Source organism: Lampris incognitus, chromosome 2, assembly GCF_029633865.1.
Source record: "Lampris incognitus isolate fLamInc1 chromosome 2, fLamInc1.hap2, whole genome shotgun sequence".
Lineage (NCBI taxonomy): Eukaryota > Metazoa > Chordata > Actinopteri > Lampriformes > Lampridae > Lampris > Lampris incognitus.
The window spans coordinates 150,386,959-150,405,518 of record NC_079212.1 but is presented as its reverse complement, the minus strand read 5'-3'; the positions used below and the strand labels follow the sequence as shown (position 1 = coordinate 150,405,518).

General features: G+C 48.0%; 1 protein-coding gene across 1 annotated transcript in view; it reads right to left on the bottom strand.

Moving 5' to 3' along the window:
• The window catches only part of isy1 (ISY1 splicing factor homolog), a 52,490-nt gene that overhangs the window by 9,033 nt on the left and 24,897 nt on the right, over positions 1 to 18,560 (bottom strand). Inside the window, exons 9-10 of the mRNA XM_056274321.1 lie at positions 16,015 to 16,127; positions 6,141 to 6,227 (exon numbers count right to left, since the gene is read on the bottom strand). Of these exons, the coding sequence (XP_056130296.1) occupies positions 6,141 to 6,227; positions 16,015 to 16,127 (200 nt within the window). The remainder of the gene's footprint in view (positions 1 to 6,140; positions 6,228 to 16,014; positions 16,128 to 18,560) is intronic.

Here is an 18,560-nt window from a genome sequence, read left to right as displayed (position 1 = left end):
AGGATTTTGCTGAGCAGCATTACGAAAAGACAGACATGTCTGAGGAAGACAAACAATTTATGAGCATCGTCTCAGAATCAGCAGTGTTAAAGGATGGGCATTACTACTTAAAGCTGCCGTTTTGTGAGCCAGATGTAATCATGCCCAACAACAAGCATACAGCCCTGCAAAGAGCACAACAGCTGCTGAAAAGGTTTAAAAGAGACCAAGCATTCCTGGATGAGTACAAGGCCTTCTTGCATGACATTGTTGTAAAGGGATGTGCGGAGGTCGTACCCCAGGACCAGTTGGAGACAGAAAGTGGCAAAGTGTGGTATGTACTGCATCATGGGGTCTACCACCCACGCAAAAAGAAGCTACGTGTGGTGTTTGACTGTGCATTGTCGTTTCATTGGACCTCTCTAAATAGAGAATTGCTGCAAGGTCCAGACTTGACCAATAAGCTGATTGGCGTGATGTTAAGAGTTTGCCTGGGTCCTATTGCTCTGATGATTGACATCGAAGGCATGTTTCACCAGGTGAGAGTGGCAAGAGAAGAGAAGATGTTGATTTCTTGTGCTTTCTCTGGTGGCCAGATGGAGACATCACTAAAGAGCTTGTGGAGCATAGGATGACAGTCCACATTTTCAGAGCTGTATCGTCACCCAGCTGTGCTACATTCGCCTTGCTAAAGACAGCAGAAGACAACCAGAATGAATACCCAGCTAAGGTAGTGGACACTGTAAGACAGAATTCTTATGTGGACGACTGTCTTAAGTCAGTGAACTCCGTGGAGCAAGCAGCATGGCTGTACAGGAACCTCAAAGAGATGTGCAGCAAAGGAGGATTTCATCTCAATAAATGGATCTGTAACCATCACTCTGTCCTTACCATAATCCCTGAGGAAGAAAGAGCCAAAGAAGTCAAGATTTTGAATCTTGATAGGGATAAGCTTCCCATGGAAAGGGCCCTCAGAACTCAGTGGGATGTTGAGGATGATGCTTTCACCTTTAGTTTTGAAACCTCAGCCAAAAACAAGACGTGGCAACCTGTCTGTTGTGAGTTTGGTCTATGACCCCCTAGGATTTTTAGCACCGGTTGTGCTATCTGCCAAGCAGATTCTTCAGGAGTTATGCAAGGCCAAGCTTGGGTGGGACAAGAAGATTCCACAAGAGAATGCTGATAGAGGGCAAAGATGGTTGAGTCAACTGGTGCTGTTGGATGCATTCTCCGTAAGCAGATGTATCACGAAGGACTTTGGTGAAATCTCATCCGCACAACTGCATCACTTTTGTGACGCAAGCGAGGTTGGTCTGGGAACGGTGTCTTACCTCAGGCTAACTAACAGCAGGGATGAAGTGCATGTTGTTTTCATCATGGGGAAAGCAAAAGTAGCTCCCCTCAAACAGACCACCATTCCCAGATTGGAGCTTGTGGCCGCAGTCTTGGCTGTGCGTATAGACCAAATGCTGAAAGCAGAGCTGCAGATTCCGTTGGACGAGTCAGTGTACTGGACAGACAGCATGTCCGTCTTAAAGTACATTGCAAGTACCACAGCAAGGTTCAAAACCTTTGTGGCGAACAGACTTTCCATCATTCGGACATTGTCCAATGTCACACAATGGAATTACATCAGCTCCAAGCTCAACCCCGCAGATGCAGCATCACGTGGCATGCGGGCAGATGACTTTCTTCAGTCCAAAACTTGGACCCATGCCCCTGAGTTTCTAAGCAAACCTCAGTCTGAAAGGCCAGGGCATGGTGAAGACCCAGGCACCATCTCTATTGATGACCCAGAGGTGAGGAATGTGGTCTCAGTCTGTGCTGTAGTATTACAAGCCGATGAAACTCCCACCACTATACTCTTAAGGCACTTCTCCAGGTGGATCGACCTAAAAAGAGCAATGGGGTGGATTCTCAAGTGTGAAGAGCTGCTTAAACAACTGCACCAGGAAAGAATCAAGGCAAAAACCATACTTTCCATACACCAAGGCTCCAGCAAGCAAGATGACACAGTTACAAAGCACATGCAGCAGTTTAAAGCAAGAGCAAGCTTAAAAAGGCAAAGGCTTGCCGTTAAAGACATGGCTCATGCAGAAAAGGCCATCATGTGCTTTGTGCAAAGACAAAGCTTCTCAGACGAAATAGCTTCATTGAACAAAGGCACAGTGAAGAAAATAGGTCCCTTACTCAAGCTTGACCCAAAGATGGTGGATGGTGTCTTGAGAGTTGGCGGGAGGTTAAGCCGAGCAGCCCTTCCAGAGGAAACCAGCGAGCACCCAGCAATACTGCCCAAAACCAACCATATCTCAAAGCTTATTCTTTGCCATATTCATGAAAAGTTTGGCCACAGTGGGCGGAATCACATGCTTTCTACCCTTCATCGTCAATACTGGATACTCCACGCCAATGCAGCAGCCAGAACGGTCATTAGGGAATGCGTAACCTGCAAGCTTTAAAAGTTCAGGCAAACAAAAAATGTCAGATCTGCCCATTGACCGTGTCTCTACGGATCTCCCTCCATTCACCTACGTGGTAATAGACTACTTCGGGCCTATTGGTGTGAAGCAGGAAAGGAGTACAATTAAAAGATACAGAGTCATATTTACTTGTCTGGCATGTCACACAGTTCAGCTGGAGGTGGCGCACACTCAACACAGATTCATATATCAATGCACTCAGGAGATTTATATGCCGAAGAGGACAAGCAAAGGAAGTATGATCCGATGATGGAGCTAACTTTGTGAGTTCAAACCGGGAACTAAAAGAGGCCCTTCAGGAACTCAACCAGGACAAGATCCAGAAATCACTTCTGCAAGAATCAATAAAGTGGACCTTTAACCCTCCCCGTGGAGCGCATCATGGCGGTGTTTGGGAGCGCCTCATACAACAGGTCAAAAGAGTGCTCTGTTCAGTGATGAAGTAGCAAGCTCTGGACGATGAGACCCTGCATACAGCTCTATGTGAGGCAGAGGCTATCTTGAACGACCGTCCCATCACACCATCCAGTGATGACCCAAATGATCTCGAAGCATTAACGCCCAACCATCTCCTCCAGCTTAAAGGAAAACCTATACTAGCACACGATCTATTTAGAAAGGAGGACTTGTGTTGTGGTTACACCGCCCCGAGCTGCCTCCCCAGCACATTCAAGCCACTCCCCCAGCTCGGACATGCCGGAGACATCCGAGCGCTCGGCTCACGCTCTGAGGAGATGAGCGCTGCACTGCACCAGGTGTTTGCCATCATCTATCAGGCACACCTGCGGTAATCAGGCAGCCCTCTACAAGAAGCCTCCCAGAAGGTCTCTCCGTGCTTCGATGTAGTGATCCCTGCGACTCTCCCTCCACGACTTCCACGGCTCCCCGCGTCTCCCTCGCTCCTCGTCCCCAGCAACCTTCACGTTTTGCCCGGACCTCTCCAGTGATCTCCCTCCATGTGTCTCTCCCTGGACCCCTCTTTTTGGACTTGACTCCCTTGATCTCTGACCCGCACTTCCTCAGACCACCCCTCGCTCTACGGATTTGGACTTTGGTAGCCAGGCGCACGCACATCGTCTTAACCACCCCCACCTGAGATTCCCCTGTTACCATCCCTGTGGCAGTGTCGTTTGCTTTCCTGCATTAAAATCGCCCTTCGGGTTATCCCGGTGCTCTCTGTCTGTCTGTCCTTTGGGTTTCGCTATACTGGCCTCTGGTCCTCATTCGAGATACGTAACAACTTGTACATCTGTAGAAGATGGAGGCAAGTGCAATACATCGCAAACCTGTTTTGGAAGAGGTGGGTCAAGGAGTACCTCACTACGATGCAGGAATACCAAAAATGACATAAACCACGGAGAAGTTTCACCGTCGGGGACCTTGTTCTTGTGGTGGATGATGCTTCACCCAGGAACTCATGGCTCATGGGACGCATGATAGAAACAATGGCAGACTCCAAAGGACATATTCACCGTGTTTGTCTCAAGACAAAGACATGTTTTGGAGCGACCCGTCACGAAGCTGTGTCTCTTGTTGGAGAAAGAATGAAGCCTTCACAATGGTTTCGTGTTCCTGAACCAGCCCCAACTCTACACTTATACTGACGTGACCTCACACACATACACACACCCCTCTTCCCAAAGACAATGCGACGCTGCCACACATGGTAGCCATGATGAACTTGAACATTTTTCAATTTTCTCGCTTTTTAGAATGGACTAATCGCATTAGTAGGCTTTAGGCTTGCTATATTTTTTTATTTTATTTTTTTAGCCTTATGGACTGTTGACATTATTAAGGATGGACTTCGAATACCAAAGCAATGTTTTCTGAGATGGAAAATGGAAAATGTTTGTTCATTACTATGTAATAATGGCTTCTGGTAATTGTTAGGTAATTGGTAATTGATTATTACAATTATGGGCCGGAATGTCGCAGCCGTTAATTTGGTTTTTGGTAAATGCTTTTGCACTTGTGTTTATTCCTTCAAATTTATTCAAATGAAGTGTCATATGTGAATGTGTTTACTACTGTATACTGTATATTATTATGTGTTATGGATTACGTTTTCTGGTGTGATAGAAGCTGGGCATGCAGCTTTGCACACGCCCCCTGCTGGTTATGGGAGGGGGTATTACGTCTCTAGTGCCATGCGTATGTGTGTAAATTTGTAATGCCCCTCCTCCTGTGGAGCTGCTGGTTAAACCCAGGTGATTCCAATACCTCGTCAGCTGGATATATAACTTGGAGAGACGCCCAGCAGGGGGCGCCATGGTTGGTAGCCAGCGGGTTGGGGCACTAAATGTCGGGTGACCGCTATCGCTATTTAAGTTCGTTTCATGCCATAAGTGGTCTTCTCATTTCTTTATTATGTTAACTTAGAAACAAGTTTGGAACTTTTTTGAGTGGCAAAGTTTTCTGGTGTTTTTTTTTGGAAGGGAGTCAAAGCCGACCCCGTCTTCGGAGCCAGCGACTTTTATCGTGGAAAAGCCAACAAAGTAAATATCATAGTATGACCAGTAAACATGACTAGTCAATATAACTAGTAAATATGAAAATATAGCTGCAAGCAGCCATAATGGGGCAAAGATTTACAGCGTTGCCATGGCAATGTGATCTGATCATGTTAAACGCCTGGCTCTAAGCAATGATAGCAAAGTTGTTTTTGCTTATTGCAGCACACCCAGTGACCGTACAATAACTGTACAGTGACCGTACAATAACCGTAAAGTGACCATACAATAACAGTACCATATCATACAATAACCGTACAGCGACCGTACAATGACCATACAATGACCGTAGAGTGACCGTACAGTGACCATACAATAACTATACAGTGACCATACAATAACAGTACAATAACCTTACAATGACTGTACAGTGACTGTACAATAACCGTACAGTGACCGTACAATAACCATACTGTGACGATACAATAACCGTACAGTGACGGTAAAATAACCGTACAGTGACCATACAATAACCATACAGTGACCGTACAATAACAGTACAATAACCTTACAATGACTGTACAATGACCGAACAATAACCGTACAATGACCATACAATAACCGTACAATGACCGTACAGTGACCGTACAGTGACCGTACAATGACCGTACAATAACTGTACAGTGACCATACAATAACTGTACAGTGACCATACAAAAACTATACAGTGACCGTACAATAATTGTACAATGACCATACAGTGACCGTACAGTAACCATACAACAACCATACAGTGACTGTACAGTGGCAGATGTTTGTACAGTTGTTTGTCAACTCTGTTACTGGAACATTTTTCACTGTGCTCTCCATTTCTTTGGCTCTGGAGAATATGCAGTCCTGGGGGGAGTCAGCGCAGGTGGTCAGGATCGAAATAAAAACAAAGATCTTTTAGCTTCTGCCGGAGGAATGGGTGTCTACTGAGGTGTCTGCTGCATGCACAGTGTCTCCTCACTGTCCATGGAGGCTGCATGGCTTCTGTTTACACCAGGCTCAACATGGCTGAGATTCCTTCACAGTATGAGCCAGAACATTCCAGACAAATATCCATCACATTCCGATCACGATGTCTGCTGTGTGTGTTCACACCTGGCACTAGGAAGTGATCTTCCTGATCCAGACCACAAACATATAATGAAACAAGGGAACAGTCTACATGAGTGTGTCTTACCTCCTTCTGTGAAGGGACAGGGACATGTGCAATGAAGGTGTGTTTTCCATCCTCCTCTTCCTGCTCCTCTCCGAGCTCCTCATCCGACTGGAGAAGAAACATCATCACTCTGTAACTGAACATTACTCTATAACGAACATCATCATATGACAGGTAGCATGTTTTCAGGAGGCTGCTGGTTATTTCTAGACCAGGATTCTTCCTCGTTTCTGTACTCCTGTTCGCATGAATTAACTATTCACGTGTCTTGAGAATTACATTACACACCAGAAAATACATGTTCACTCACCAATTCATCAAAACTGGGAGATATGGGACACATTTGCAGGGTGGAATTGAACAAATATATACACACAACTGATGCTCATTCCAGCAGTCAGCAGCCCACCACACCCCGCTACACAGTACGGACTTCTGTACTTGAGAAACCCCTCTACACAGTACGGACTTCAGCACGCGAGAAACCCCTCTACACAGTACGGACTTCTGCACATGAGAAACCCCTCTACACAGTACGGACTTCTGCACATGAGAAACCCCTCTACACAGTACGGACTTCTGCACATGAGAAACCCCTCTACACAGTACGGACTTCAGCACGCGAGAAACCCGTCTACACAGTACGGACTTCTGCACATGAGAAACCCCTCTACACAGTACGGACTTCAGCACGCGAGAAACCCGTCTACACAGTACAGACTTCAGCACGCGAGAAACCCGTCTACACAGTACAGACTTCTGCACATGAGAAACCCCTCTACACAGTACGGACTTCAGCACATGAGAAACCCCTCTACACAGTACGGACTTCTGCACATGAGAAACCCCTCTACACAGTACGGACTTCTGCACATGAGAAACCCCTCTACACAGTACGGACTTCAGCACATGAGAAACCCCTCTACACAGTACGGACTTCTGCACATGAGAAACCCCTCTACACAGTACGGACTTCAGCACGCGAGAAACCCGTCTACACAGTACGGACTTCTGCACATGAGAAACCCCTCTACACAGTACGGACTTCTGCACATGAGAAACCCCTCTACACAGTACGGACTTCTGCACATGAGAAACCCCTCTACACAGTACGGACTTCTGCACATGAGAAACCCCTCTACACAGTAGGGACTTCTGCACATGAGAAACCCCTCTACACAGTACGGACTTCTGCACATGAGAAACCTCCCTACACAGTACGGACTTCTGCACATGAGAAACCTCCCTACACAGTACGGACTTCTGCACATGAGAAACCTCCCTACACAGTACGGACTTCTGTACATGAGAAACCTCTCTACACAGTACGGACTTCAGCACGCGAGAAACCCGTCTACACAGTACGGACTTCTGCACATGAGAAACCCCTCTACACAGTACGGACTTCTGCACATGAGAAACCCCTCTACACAGTACGGACTTCTGCACATGAGAAACCCCTCTACACAGTACGGACTTCTGCACATGAGAAACCCCTCTACACAGTAGGGACTTCTGCACATGAGAAACCCCTCTACACAGTACGGACTTCTGCACATGAGAAACCTCCCTACACAGTACGGACTTCTGCACATGAGAAACCCCTCTACACAGTACGGACTTCAGCACGCGAGAAACCCGTCTACACAGTACGGACTTCTGCACATGAGAAACCCCTCTACACAGTACGGACTTCTGCACATGAGAAACCTCTCTACACAGTACGGACTTCTGTACATGAGAAACCCCTCTACACAGTACGGACCTCTGCACATGAGAAACCCCTCTACACAGTACGGACTTCTGCACATGAGAAACCCCTCTACACAGTACGGACTTCTGCACATGAGAAACCTCTCTACACAGTACGGACTTCTGCACATGAGAAACCCCTCTACACAGTACGGACTTCTGTACATGAGAAACCCCTCTACACAGTACGGACCTCTGCACATGAGAAACCCCTCTACACAGTACGGACTTCTGTACATGAGAAACCCCTCTACACAGTATGGACTTCAGCAAGCGAGAAACCCGTCTACACAGTACAGACTTCAGCACGCGAGAAACCCGTCTACACAGTACGGACTTCTGCACATGAGAAACCCCTCTACACAGTACGGACTTCTGCACATGAGAAACCCCTCTACACAGTACGGACTTCTGCACGCGAGAAACCCCTCTACACAGTACGGACCTCTGCACATGAGAAACCCCTCTACACAGTACGGACTTCTGCACATGAGAAACCCCTCTACACAGTACGGACTTCTGCACACGAGAAACCCGTCTACACAGTATGGACTTCTGTACATGAGAAACCTCTCTACACAGTACGGACTTCTGCACATGAGAAACCCCTCTACACAGTACGGACTTCTGCACATGAGAAACCCCTCTACACAGTACGGACTTCTGCACATGAGAAACCCCTCTACACAGTACAGACTTCTGCACGAGAAGCCTCTCTACACAGTACGGACTTCTATACATGAGAAACCCCTCTACACAGTACAGACTTCTGCACATGAGAAACCTCTCTACACAGTATGGACTTCTGTACATGAGAAACCCCTCTACACAGTATGGACTTCTGTACATGAGAAACCCCTCTACACAGTACGGACTTCTACACATGAGAAACCCCTCTACACAGCACAGATTTCTGCACATGAGAAACCCCTCTACACAGTACGGACTTCTGCACACGAGAAACCTCTCTACATAGTATGGACTTCTGCACATGAGAACCCCCTCTACACAGTATGGACTTCTGTACATGAGAAACCTCTCTACACAGTACGGACTTCTGCACACGAGAACCCCCTCTACACAGTATGGACTTCTGTACATGAGAAACCTCTCTACACAGTATGGACTTCTGCACATGAGAAACCCCTCTACACAGTACGGACTTCTGTACATGAGAAACCCCTCTACACAGTACGGACTTCTGCACACGAGAAACCCCTCTACACAGTACGGACTTCTGCACATGAGAAACCTCTCTACACAGTACGGACTTCTGCACATGAGAAACCCCTCTACACAGTATGGACTTCTGCACATGAGAACCCCTCTACACAGTACGGACTTCTGCACATGAGAAACCTCCCTACAGAGTACGGACTTCTGTACATGAGAAACCTCCCTCCACAGCACGGACTTCTGCACATGAGAAACCTCTCTACACATTACGGACTTCTGCACATGAGAAACCTCCCTACAGAGTACGGACTTCTGCACATGAGAAACCTCCCTACACAGTACGGACTTCTGCACATGAGAAACCTCCCTACACAGTACGGACTTCTGCACATGAGAAACCTCCCTACACAGTACGGACTTCTGCACATGAGAAACCTCTCTACACAGTACGGACTTCTGCACATGAGAAACCTCCCTACACAGTACGGACTTCTGCACATGAGAAACCTCCCTACACAGTACGGACTTCTGCACATGAGAAACCTCCCTACACAGTACGGACTTCTGTACATGAGAAACCTCCCTCCACAGTACGGACTTCTGCACTAGAGAAACCTCCCTACACAGTACGGACTTCTGCACATGAGAAACCCCTCTACACAGTACGGACTTCTGCACATGAGAAACCTCCCTACACAGTACGGACTTCTGCACATGAGAAACCTCTCTACACAGTATGGACTTCTGCACATGAGAAACCCCTCTACATAGTATGGACTTCTGCACATGAGAAACCCCTCTACACAGTACGGACTTCTGCACGCGAGAAACCCCTCTACACAGTACGGACTTCTGCACATGAGAAACCCCTCTACACAGTACGGACCTCTGCACATGAGAAACCCCTCTACACAGTACGGACTTCTGCACATGAGAAACCCCTCTACACAGTACGGACCTCTGCACATGAGAAACCCCTCTACACAGTACGGACCTCTGCACATGAGAAACCCCTCTACACAGTACGGACTTCTGCACACGAGAAACCCCTCTACACAGTACGGACTTCTGCACGAGAAGCCTCTCTATACAGTACGGACTTCTACACATGAGAAACCTCTCTACACAGTATGGACTTTTGTACATGAGAAACCCCTCTACACAGTATGGACTTCTGTACATGAGAAACCCCTCTACACAGTATGGACTTCTGCACATGAGAAACCTCTCTACACAGTACGGACTTCTGCACATGAGAAACCCCTCTACACAGTACGGACTTCTGCACACGAGAAACCTCTCTACACAGTATGGACTTCTGCACATGAGAAACCTCTCTACACAGTATGGACTTCTGCACATGAGAAATCCCTCTACACAGTATGGACTTCTGCACATGAGAAACCCCTCTACACAGTACGGACTTCTGCACGCGAGAAACCCCTCTACACAGTACGGACTTCTGCACATGAGAAACCCCTCTACACAGTACGGACCTCTGCACATGAGAAACCCCTCTACACAGTACGGACTTCTGCACATGAGAAACCCCTCTACACAGTACGGACCTCTGCACATGAGAAACCCCTCTACACAGTACGGACCTCTGCACATGAGAAACCCCTCTACACAGTACGGACTTCTGCACACGAGAAACCCCTCTACACAGTACGGACTTCTGCACGAGAAGCCTCTCTATACAGTACGGACTTCTACACATGAGAAACCTCTCTACACAGTATGGACTTTTGTACATGAGAAACCCCTCTACACAGTATGGACTTCTGTACATGAGAAACCCCTCTACACAGTATGGACTTCTGCACATGAGAAACCTCTCTACACAGTACGGACTTCTGCACATGAGAAACCCCTCTACACAGTACGGACTTCTGCACACGAGAAACCTCTCTACACAGTATGGACTTCTGCACATGAGAACCCCCTCTACACAGTATGGACTTCTGTACATGAGAAACCTCTCTGAACAGTACGGACTTCTGCACACGAGAACCCCCTCTACACAGTATGGACTTCTATACATGAGAAGCCTCTCTACACAGTATGGACTTCTGTACATGAGAAACCTCTCTACACAGTATGGACTTCTGCACATGAGAAACCCCTCTACACAGTATGGACTTCTGTACATGAGAAACCCCTCTACACAGTACGGACTTCTGCACACGAGAAACCCCTCTACACAGTACGGACTTCTGCACATGAGAAACCTCTCTACACATTACGGACTTCTGCACATGAGAAACCTCTCTACACATTACGGACTTCTGCACATGAGAAACCTCCCTACAGAGTACGGACTTCTGCACATGAGAAACCTCCCTACACAGTACGGACTTCTGCACATGAGAAACCTCCCTACACAGTACGGACTTCTGCACATGAGAAACCTCCCTACACAGTACGGACTTCTGCACATGAGAAGCCTCCCTACACAGTACGGACTTCTACACATGAGAAACCCCTCTACACAGTACAGATTTCCGCACATGAGAAACCTCTCTACACAGTATGGACTTCTGTACATGAGAAACCCCTCTACACAGTATGGACTTCTGTACATGAGAAACCCCTCTACACAGTATGGACTTCTGCACATGAGAAACCCCTCTACACAGTACGGACTTCTGCACGCGAGAAACCCCTCTACACAGTACGGACTTCTGCACATGAGAAACCCCTCTACACAGTACGGACCTCTGCACATGAGAAACCCCTCTACACAGTACGGACCTCTGCACATGAGAAACCCCTCTACACAGTACGGACCTCTGCACATGAGAAACCCCTCTACACAGTATGGACTTCTGCACATGAGAAACCTCTCTACACAGTACGGACTTCTGCACATGAGAAACCCCTCTACACAGTACGGACTTCTGCACACGAGAAACCTCTCTACACAGTATGGACTTCTGCACATGAGAACCCCCTCTACACAGTATGGACTTCTGTACATGAGAAACCTCTCTGAACAGTACGGACTTCTGCACACGAGAACCCCCTCTACACAGTATGGACTTCTGTACATGAGAAACCTCTCTACACAGTACGGACTTCTGCACATGAGAAACCCCTCTACACAGTATGGACTTCTGCACATGAGAACCCCTCTACACAGTACGGACTTCTGCACATGAGAAACCTCCCTACAGAGTACGGACTTCTGTACATGAGAAACCTCCCTCCACAGCACGGACTTCTGCACATGAGAAACCTCTCTACACATTACGGACTTCTGCACATGAGAAACCTCCCTACAGAGTACGGACTTCTGCACATGAGAAACCTCCCTACACAGTACGGACTTCTGCACATGAGAAACCTCCCTACACAGTACGGACTTCTGCACATGAGAAACCTCCCTACACAGTACGGACTTCTGCACATGAGAAACCTCCCTACACAGTACGGACTTCTGTACATGAGAAACCTCCCTCCACAGTACGGACTTCTGCACATGAGAAACCTCCCTACACAGTACGGACTTCTGCACATGAGAAACCTCCCTACACAGTACGGACTTCTGCACATGAGAAACCTCCCTACACAGTAGGGACTTCTGCATATGAGAAACCTCCCTACACAGTACGGACTTCTGCACATGAGAAGCCTCTCCACACAGTACGGACTTCTACACATGAGAAACCCCTCTACACAGTACAGATTTCTGCACATGAGAAACCTCTCTACACAGTATGGACTTCTGTACATGAGAAACCCCTCTACACAGTATGGACTTCTGTACATGAGAAACCCCTCTACACAGTATGGACTTCTGCACATGAGAAACCTCTCTACACAGTACGGACTTCTGCACATGAGAAACCCCTCTACACAGTACGGACTTCTGCACACGAGAAACCTCTCTACACAGTATGGACTTCTGCACATGAGAACCCCCTCTACACAGTATGGACTTCTGTACATGAGAAACCTCTCTGAACAGTACGGACTTCTGCACACGAGAACCCCCTCTACACAGTATGGACTTCTGTACATGAGAAACCTCTCTACACAGTATGGACTTCTGCACATGAGAAACCCCTCTACACAGTATGGACTTCTGTACATGAGAAACCCCTCTACACAGTACGGACTTCTGCACATGAGAAACCCCTCTACACAGTACGGACTTCTGCACGCGAGAAACCTCTCTACACAGTACGGACTTCTGCACATGAGAAACCCCTCTACACAGTATGGACTTCTGCACATGAGAACCCCTCTACACAGTATGGACTTCTGCACATGAGAAACCTCCCTACAGAGTACGGACTTCTGTACATGAGAAACCTCCCTCCACAGCACGGACTTCTGCACATGAGAAACCTCTCTACACATTACGGACTTCTGCACATGAGAAACCTCCCTACAGAGTACGGACTTCTGCACATGAGAAACCTCCCTACACAGTACGGACTTCTGCACATGAGAAACCTCCCTACACAGTACGGACTTCTGCACATGAGAAACCTCCCTACACAGTACGGACTTCTGCACATGAGAAACCTCCCTACACAGTACGGACTTCTGCACATGAGAAACCTCCCTACACAGTACGGACTTCTGTACATGAGAAACCTCCCTACACAGTACAGACTTCTGTACATGAGAAACCTCTCTATACAGTACGGACTTCTGCACATGAGAAACCTCTACACAGTACGGACTTCTGCACATGAGAAACTAGGGCTGGGCGATATCTCGATATCTTAATATATATCGATATATTTCTAAACGAGATATAACACGGGACAATATTGCTTGTATCGATATAGTTAATTTTGCGTTAAAATGACAAGACATGGGCTGCAAGCTCGCACCTATTTCTCCTCCTCCTCCTCCTCTCCCCCCTGTGTCCCTACAGTACACACACAACTTTTCTGCAGCTCCGCCTCCGTCACTCGGTGAGTACAAGCCCGAAGCCCCTCCCCCTCCCCCTCCACTCTCACACTCAGCGAGAACGTGGAGACGTGTGCCGCAGAAGAGGAGGAGTTGGTCAGTAAACGAAAGAACAATGGATGGATAATTTGGAGATGGTTTGGTTTTAAAGTGTCAGATGACCAGCAGCAAAATGTTTTCTGTAAAGAATGTAAAAAACCTGTTGCAACTAAAGGTTCGAGCACAACAAATCTCTTCCACAACTTACAACAGTGCCATAAAGTGCAGTACGAGGAGTGTGTCAAAATGCGTGCTGCGACTCAGGCCACAAAGCCTCCCCAGCCTTCTGCCCTGAAACAAACCCTGCTGCAAGCTTCATTCACCCATGGTGTGCCTTACAAAAGAACAAGTGACAAGTGGCATGATATTACCAAAGCTGTGGGTTTCCATATCGCTAAAGACATGGCCCCCGTATCGACAGTGGAGCCGACCGGCTTTGTACAGCTGCTAAAAACACTGAATCCGAGATACAAATTGCCCAGTCGCAATTACTTCGCAAGAGAGGCACTCCCCAAAATGTACACAGATGTCAGAGCCAGTCTTACTGCCCGGCTTGCAAGTGTCTCACTACGCGCTGACCAACCGACTGTGGTACACAGTACGGACTTCTGCACATGAGAAACCTCCCTACACAGTACGGACTTCTGCACATGAGAACCCCCTCTACACAGTACGGACTTCTGTACATGAGAAACCCCTCTACACAGTACGGACTTCTGCACGCGAGAAACCTCCCTACACAGTACGGACTTCTGCACATGAGAAACCTCCCTACACAGTACGGACTTCTGCACATGAGAAACCCCTCTACACAGTACGGACTTCTGTACATGAGAAACCCCTCTACACAGTACGGACTTCTGCACGCGAGAAACCCCTCTACACAGTACGGACTTCTGCACATGAGAAACCCCTCTACACAGTACGGACTTCTGCACATGAGAAACCTCCCTACACAGTACGGACTTCTGTACATGAGAACCCCTCTACACAGTACGGACTTCTGCACATGAGAAACCCCTCTACACAGTACGGACTTCTGTACATGAGAGCCCCCTCTACACAGTACGGACTTCTGTACATGAGAAACCCCTCTACACAGTACGGACTTCTGTACATGAGAAACCCCTCTACACAGTACGGACTTCTGCACATGAGAAACCCCTCTACACAGTACGGACTTCTGTACATGAGAAACCTCCCTACACAGTACGGACTTCTGCACGCGAGAAACCTCTCTACACAGTATGGACTTCTGTACATGAGAAACCCCTCTACACAGTACGGACTTCTGCACATGAGAAACCTCCCTACACAGTACGGACTTCTGCACATGAGAAACCTCTCTACACAGTACGGACTTCTGCACATGAGAAACCTCTCTACACAGTACGGACTTCTGTACATGAGAAACCCCTCTACACAGTACGGACTTCTGTACATGAGAACCCCCTCTACACAGTACGGACTTCTGTACATGAGAAACCCCTCTACACAGTACGGACTTCTGCACATGAGAAACCCCTCTACACAGTACGGACTTCTGCACATGAGAACCCCCTCTACACAGTACGGACTTCTGCACATGAGAAACCCCTCTACACAGTACGGACTTCTGTACATGAGAACCCCCTCTACACAGTACGGACTTCTGTACATGAGAAACCCCTCTACACAGTACGGACTTCTGCACATGAGAAACCTCCCTACACAGTACGGACTTCTGCGCATGAGAACCCCCTCTACACAGTACGGACTTCTGTGCATGAGAAACCTCTCTATACAGTACGGACTTCTGCACATAAGAAACCTCCCTACACAGTACGGACTTCTGTACATGAGAAACCTCTCTATACAGTACGAACTTCTGTGCATGAGAAACTCAGGTCTCATGTTTTCATAAAAATCATGTTGTTGCATTATAAATGTGTTGAACTGATGTGTTGGTAAACAGGAAGAGAAAATTAATGTTGTCTCTCTCCTGAGAGGTCAGAGGTCATACCTCCTCTTTCCCCACTGCGTAGATATTCTCTTCTTCCTCCTCTTTCTCTCCTCCTCCTGCAAGACGGCGTTCCTCCTTCTCTCTTTTCCACTTCTCTACCGCCTCTGCTATGGCTGAACACACACACACACACACACACACACGCACAGACACACTGATGAGCCAAAACATTATGAACATTAACAGGTTGAGCCAAATGATGTTGCTCATCTCCAGACAAGGCTCAGGTGCAGGTGTGGGTGGAGTAGATGGCAAGTGAACGATCAGTTCTGGTAATCAACATGTTGGATGCAGGAGAAATGGGCAGCAGTAAAGACCTGAGTGACTTTGACAAGGGCCAGATTGTTGTGGCCAGACGACTATGTCAGAGCATCTGAAACAGCAAGGCTTGTGGGGTGCTCCCAGTCAGCAGTGGTGACTATGTACCGATTGTGGTCCAAGGAGGGTCAAACCAGCATGAAGTTGACGTACTGAAGAAGAACAACTCCAAGTTCTCAAATGACAAGGAGATGCTTGAGAAGAACATGAAACTTGTCTGCGACAGCCTCAAGATCCTTGACAGAAACACAGACTACCTAGAAAACCAGTCTAGACGGACAACCTGGTTTTTCATGGCATCAAGGAGTCTGTGCGGGAAACCTCGGATGACTCTGCAGAAAAGGCACGCAACCTGTTCTCCACCAAACTGAAGCTGCACAGCGGAGCCATGACCATCGAAAGAGTGCATCGCACGGGCAAGCCTGACACCACCACCAGAAGACATCGGCCCATTGTAGTTACATTTTTTAACTACAAGGACAGAGCCTCCATACTGAAAAACGCCAAAGAACTCAAAAACACCGGTATATTTATAAATGAGGACATCTCTGCTCAGGTTCGTGAAAGAAAGAAGGCTCTTCTGCCTCAGATGTGGGCAGCTCGGCATAGTGGTCTCATTGCATTACATTACATTACATTACAGTCATTTAGCCGATGCTTTTATCCAAAGCAACTTACAATAAGTGCATTTAACGTAGGAAATCAGGAGAACTACCAGTCATCAGAGGTCATAAGTGCATCTTCTCTCTAAACAAGCATCTAAGAGCAAAACCAGTGCTAAAATAAAAGCACAAGAAAGAGATTTTTTTTTAATGAGTGAATACAATAAGTGCTAAGAACAAGTAACAGGGTAGCAGTTCTAGAAGAGGTGAGTTTTCAACCTGCGCCGAAAGATGGGCAGCGACTCCGCTGTCCTGACATCAGTGGGGAGTTCATTCCGCCATTGCGGAGCCAGGACAGAACAGAGCTGTGACCGGGTCAATCAGCAGCAGGGGCCTCTGAGTGACGGGGCAACCAGGCGTCCCGAGGCAGCAGAGCGAAGTGGTCGGGTGGGGGTGTAGGGCTTGACCATGGCCTGGAGATAGGAAGGAGCTGTTCGTTTCACTGCCCTGTAGGCTAGCACCAGAGTCTTAAACTGGATGCGAGCAGCTACTGGGAGCCAGTGTAGGGACATGAGAAGGGGAGTTGTGTGGGAGAACTTAGGGTGGTTGAACACCAGACGAGCTGCAGCTTTCTGAACAAGCTCCAGAGGTCTGATGGCCGACGCCGGGGCGCCAGCAAGGAAGGAGTTGCCGTAGTCTAGCCGGGAGATGACCAGAGCCTGGATGAGCACCTATGCCATCTCATCAGTGAGGAATGGGCGAATCCTCCTGATGTTATAGAGGAGAAATCTGCAGGAGCGAGCAACTGATGCAACGTTTGCAACAAACGACAGTTGGTTGTCCAGGATCACACCCAGATTCCTCGCAGTCCGAGTTGGCATCACCACGATGTTGTCAATGGTGATAGTCAGGTCTCAGTGCGGGCAACCTTTCCCAGGGAGAAACATCAGCTCTGTCTTGTCCAGATTGAGCTTCAGGTGGTGTGTCGCCATCCACTCCAAGATGTCAGTCAAGCACGCAGCAATGCGTGTCTCTACTTGTGTGTCAGAGGGAGGAAAGGACAAGATCAGCTGGGTGTCATCGGCATAACAATGGCAAGAGAAGTCATGCGAGCGAATAACACAACCCAGGGATGTCGTGTACAGGGAGAAATGGAGAGGAACCAGAATTGAACCTTGTGGAACGCCTGTAGTCAGTCTGCGAGGCTCCAACACAGATCCCCTCCATGTCACCTGGTAGGAGCGACCCGTCAGGGAGGATGCAAACATTGAGAGTGCAGAGCCTGTGACACCCTGCCCCTCGACGGTAGAGAGGAGGATCTGGTGGTTCACTGTGTCGAACGCAGCTGACAGGTCCAGGAGTATCAGGACAGAGGAGACAAGAGTTTGCTCTCGCAGAGTGCAGCGAATCTGTCACTGCAAAGAGGGCCGTCTCTGTTGAGTGACCCACCCTGAACCCACACTGGTTGGGGTCCAGAAGGTTGTTCTGGTGGAGGTACAAAGAAAGTTGGTTAAAGACAGCACGTTCGAAAGTTTTGGATAGAAAGGGTAGAAGGGAAACTGGTCTGTCGTTTTTGACGTCAGAGGGGTTAAGTGATGGTTTCTTGAGAAGCGAGGTGACTCTAGC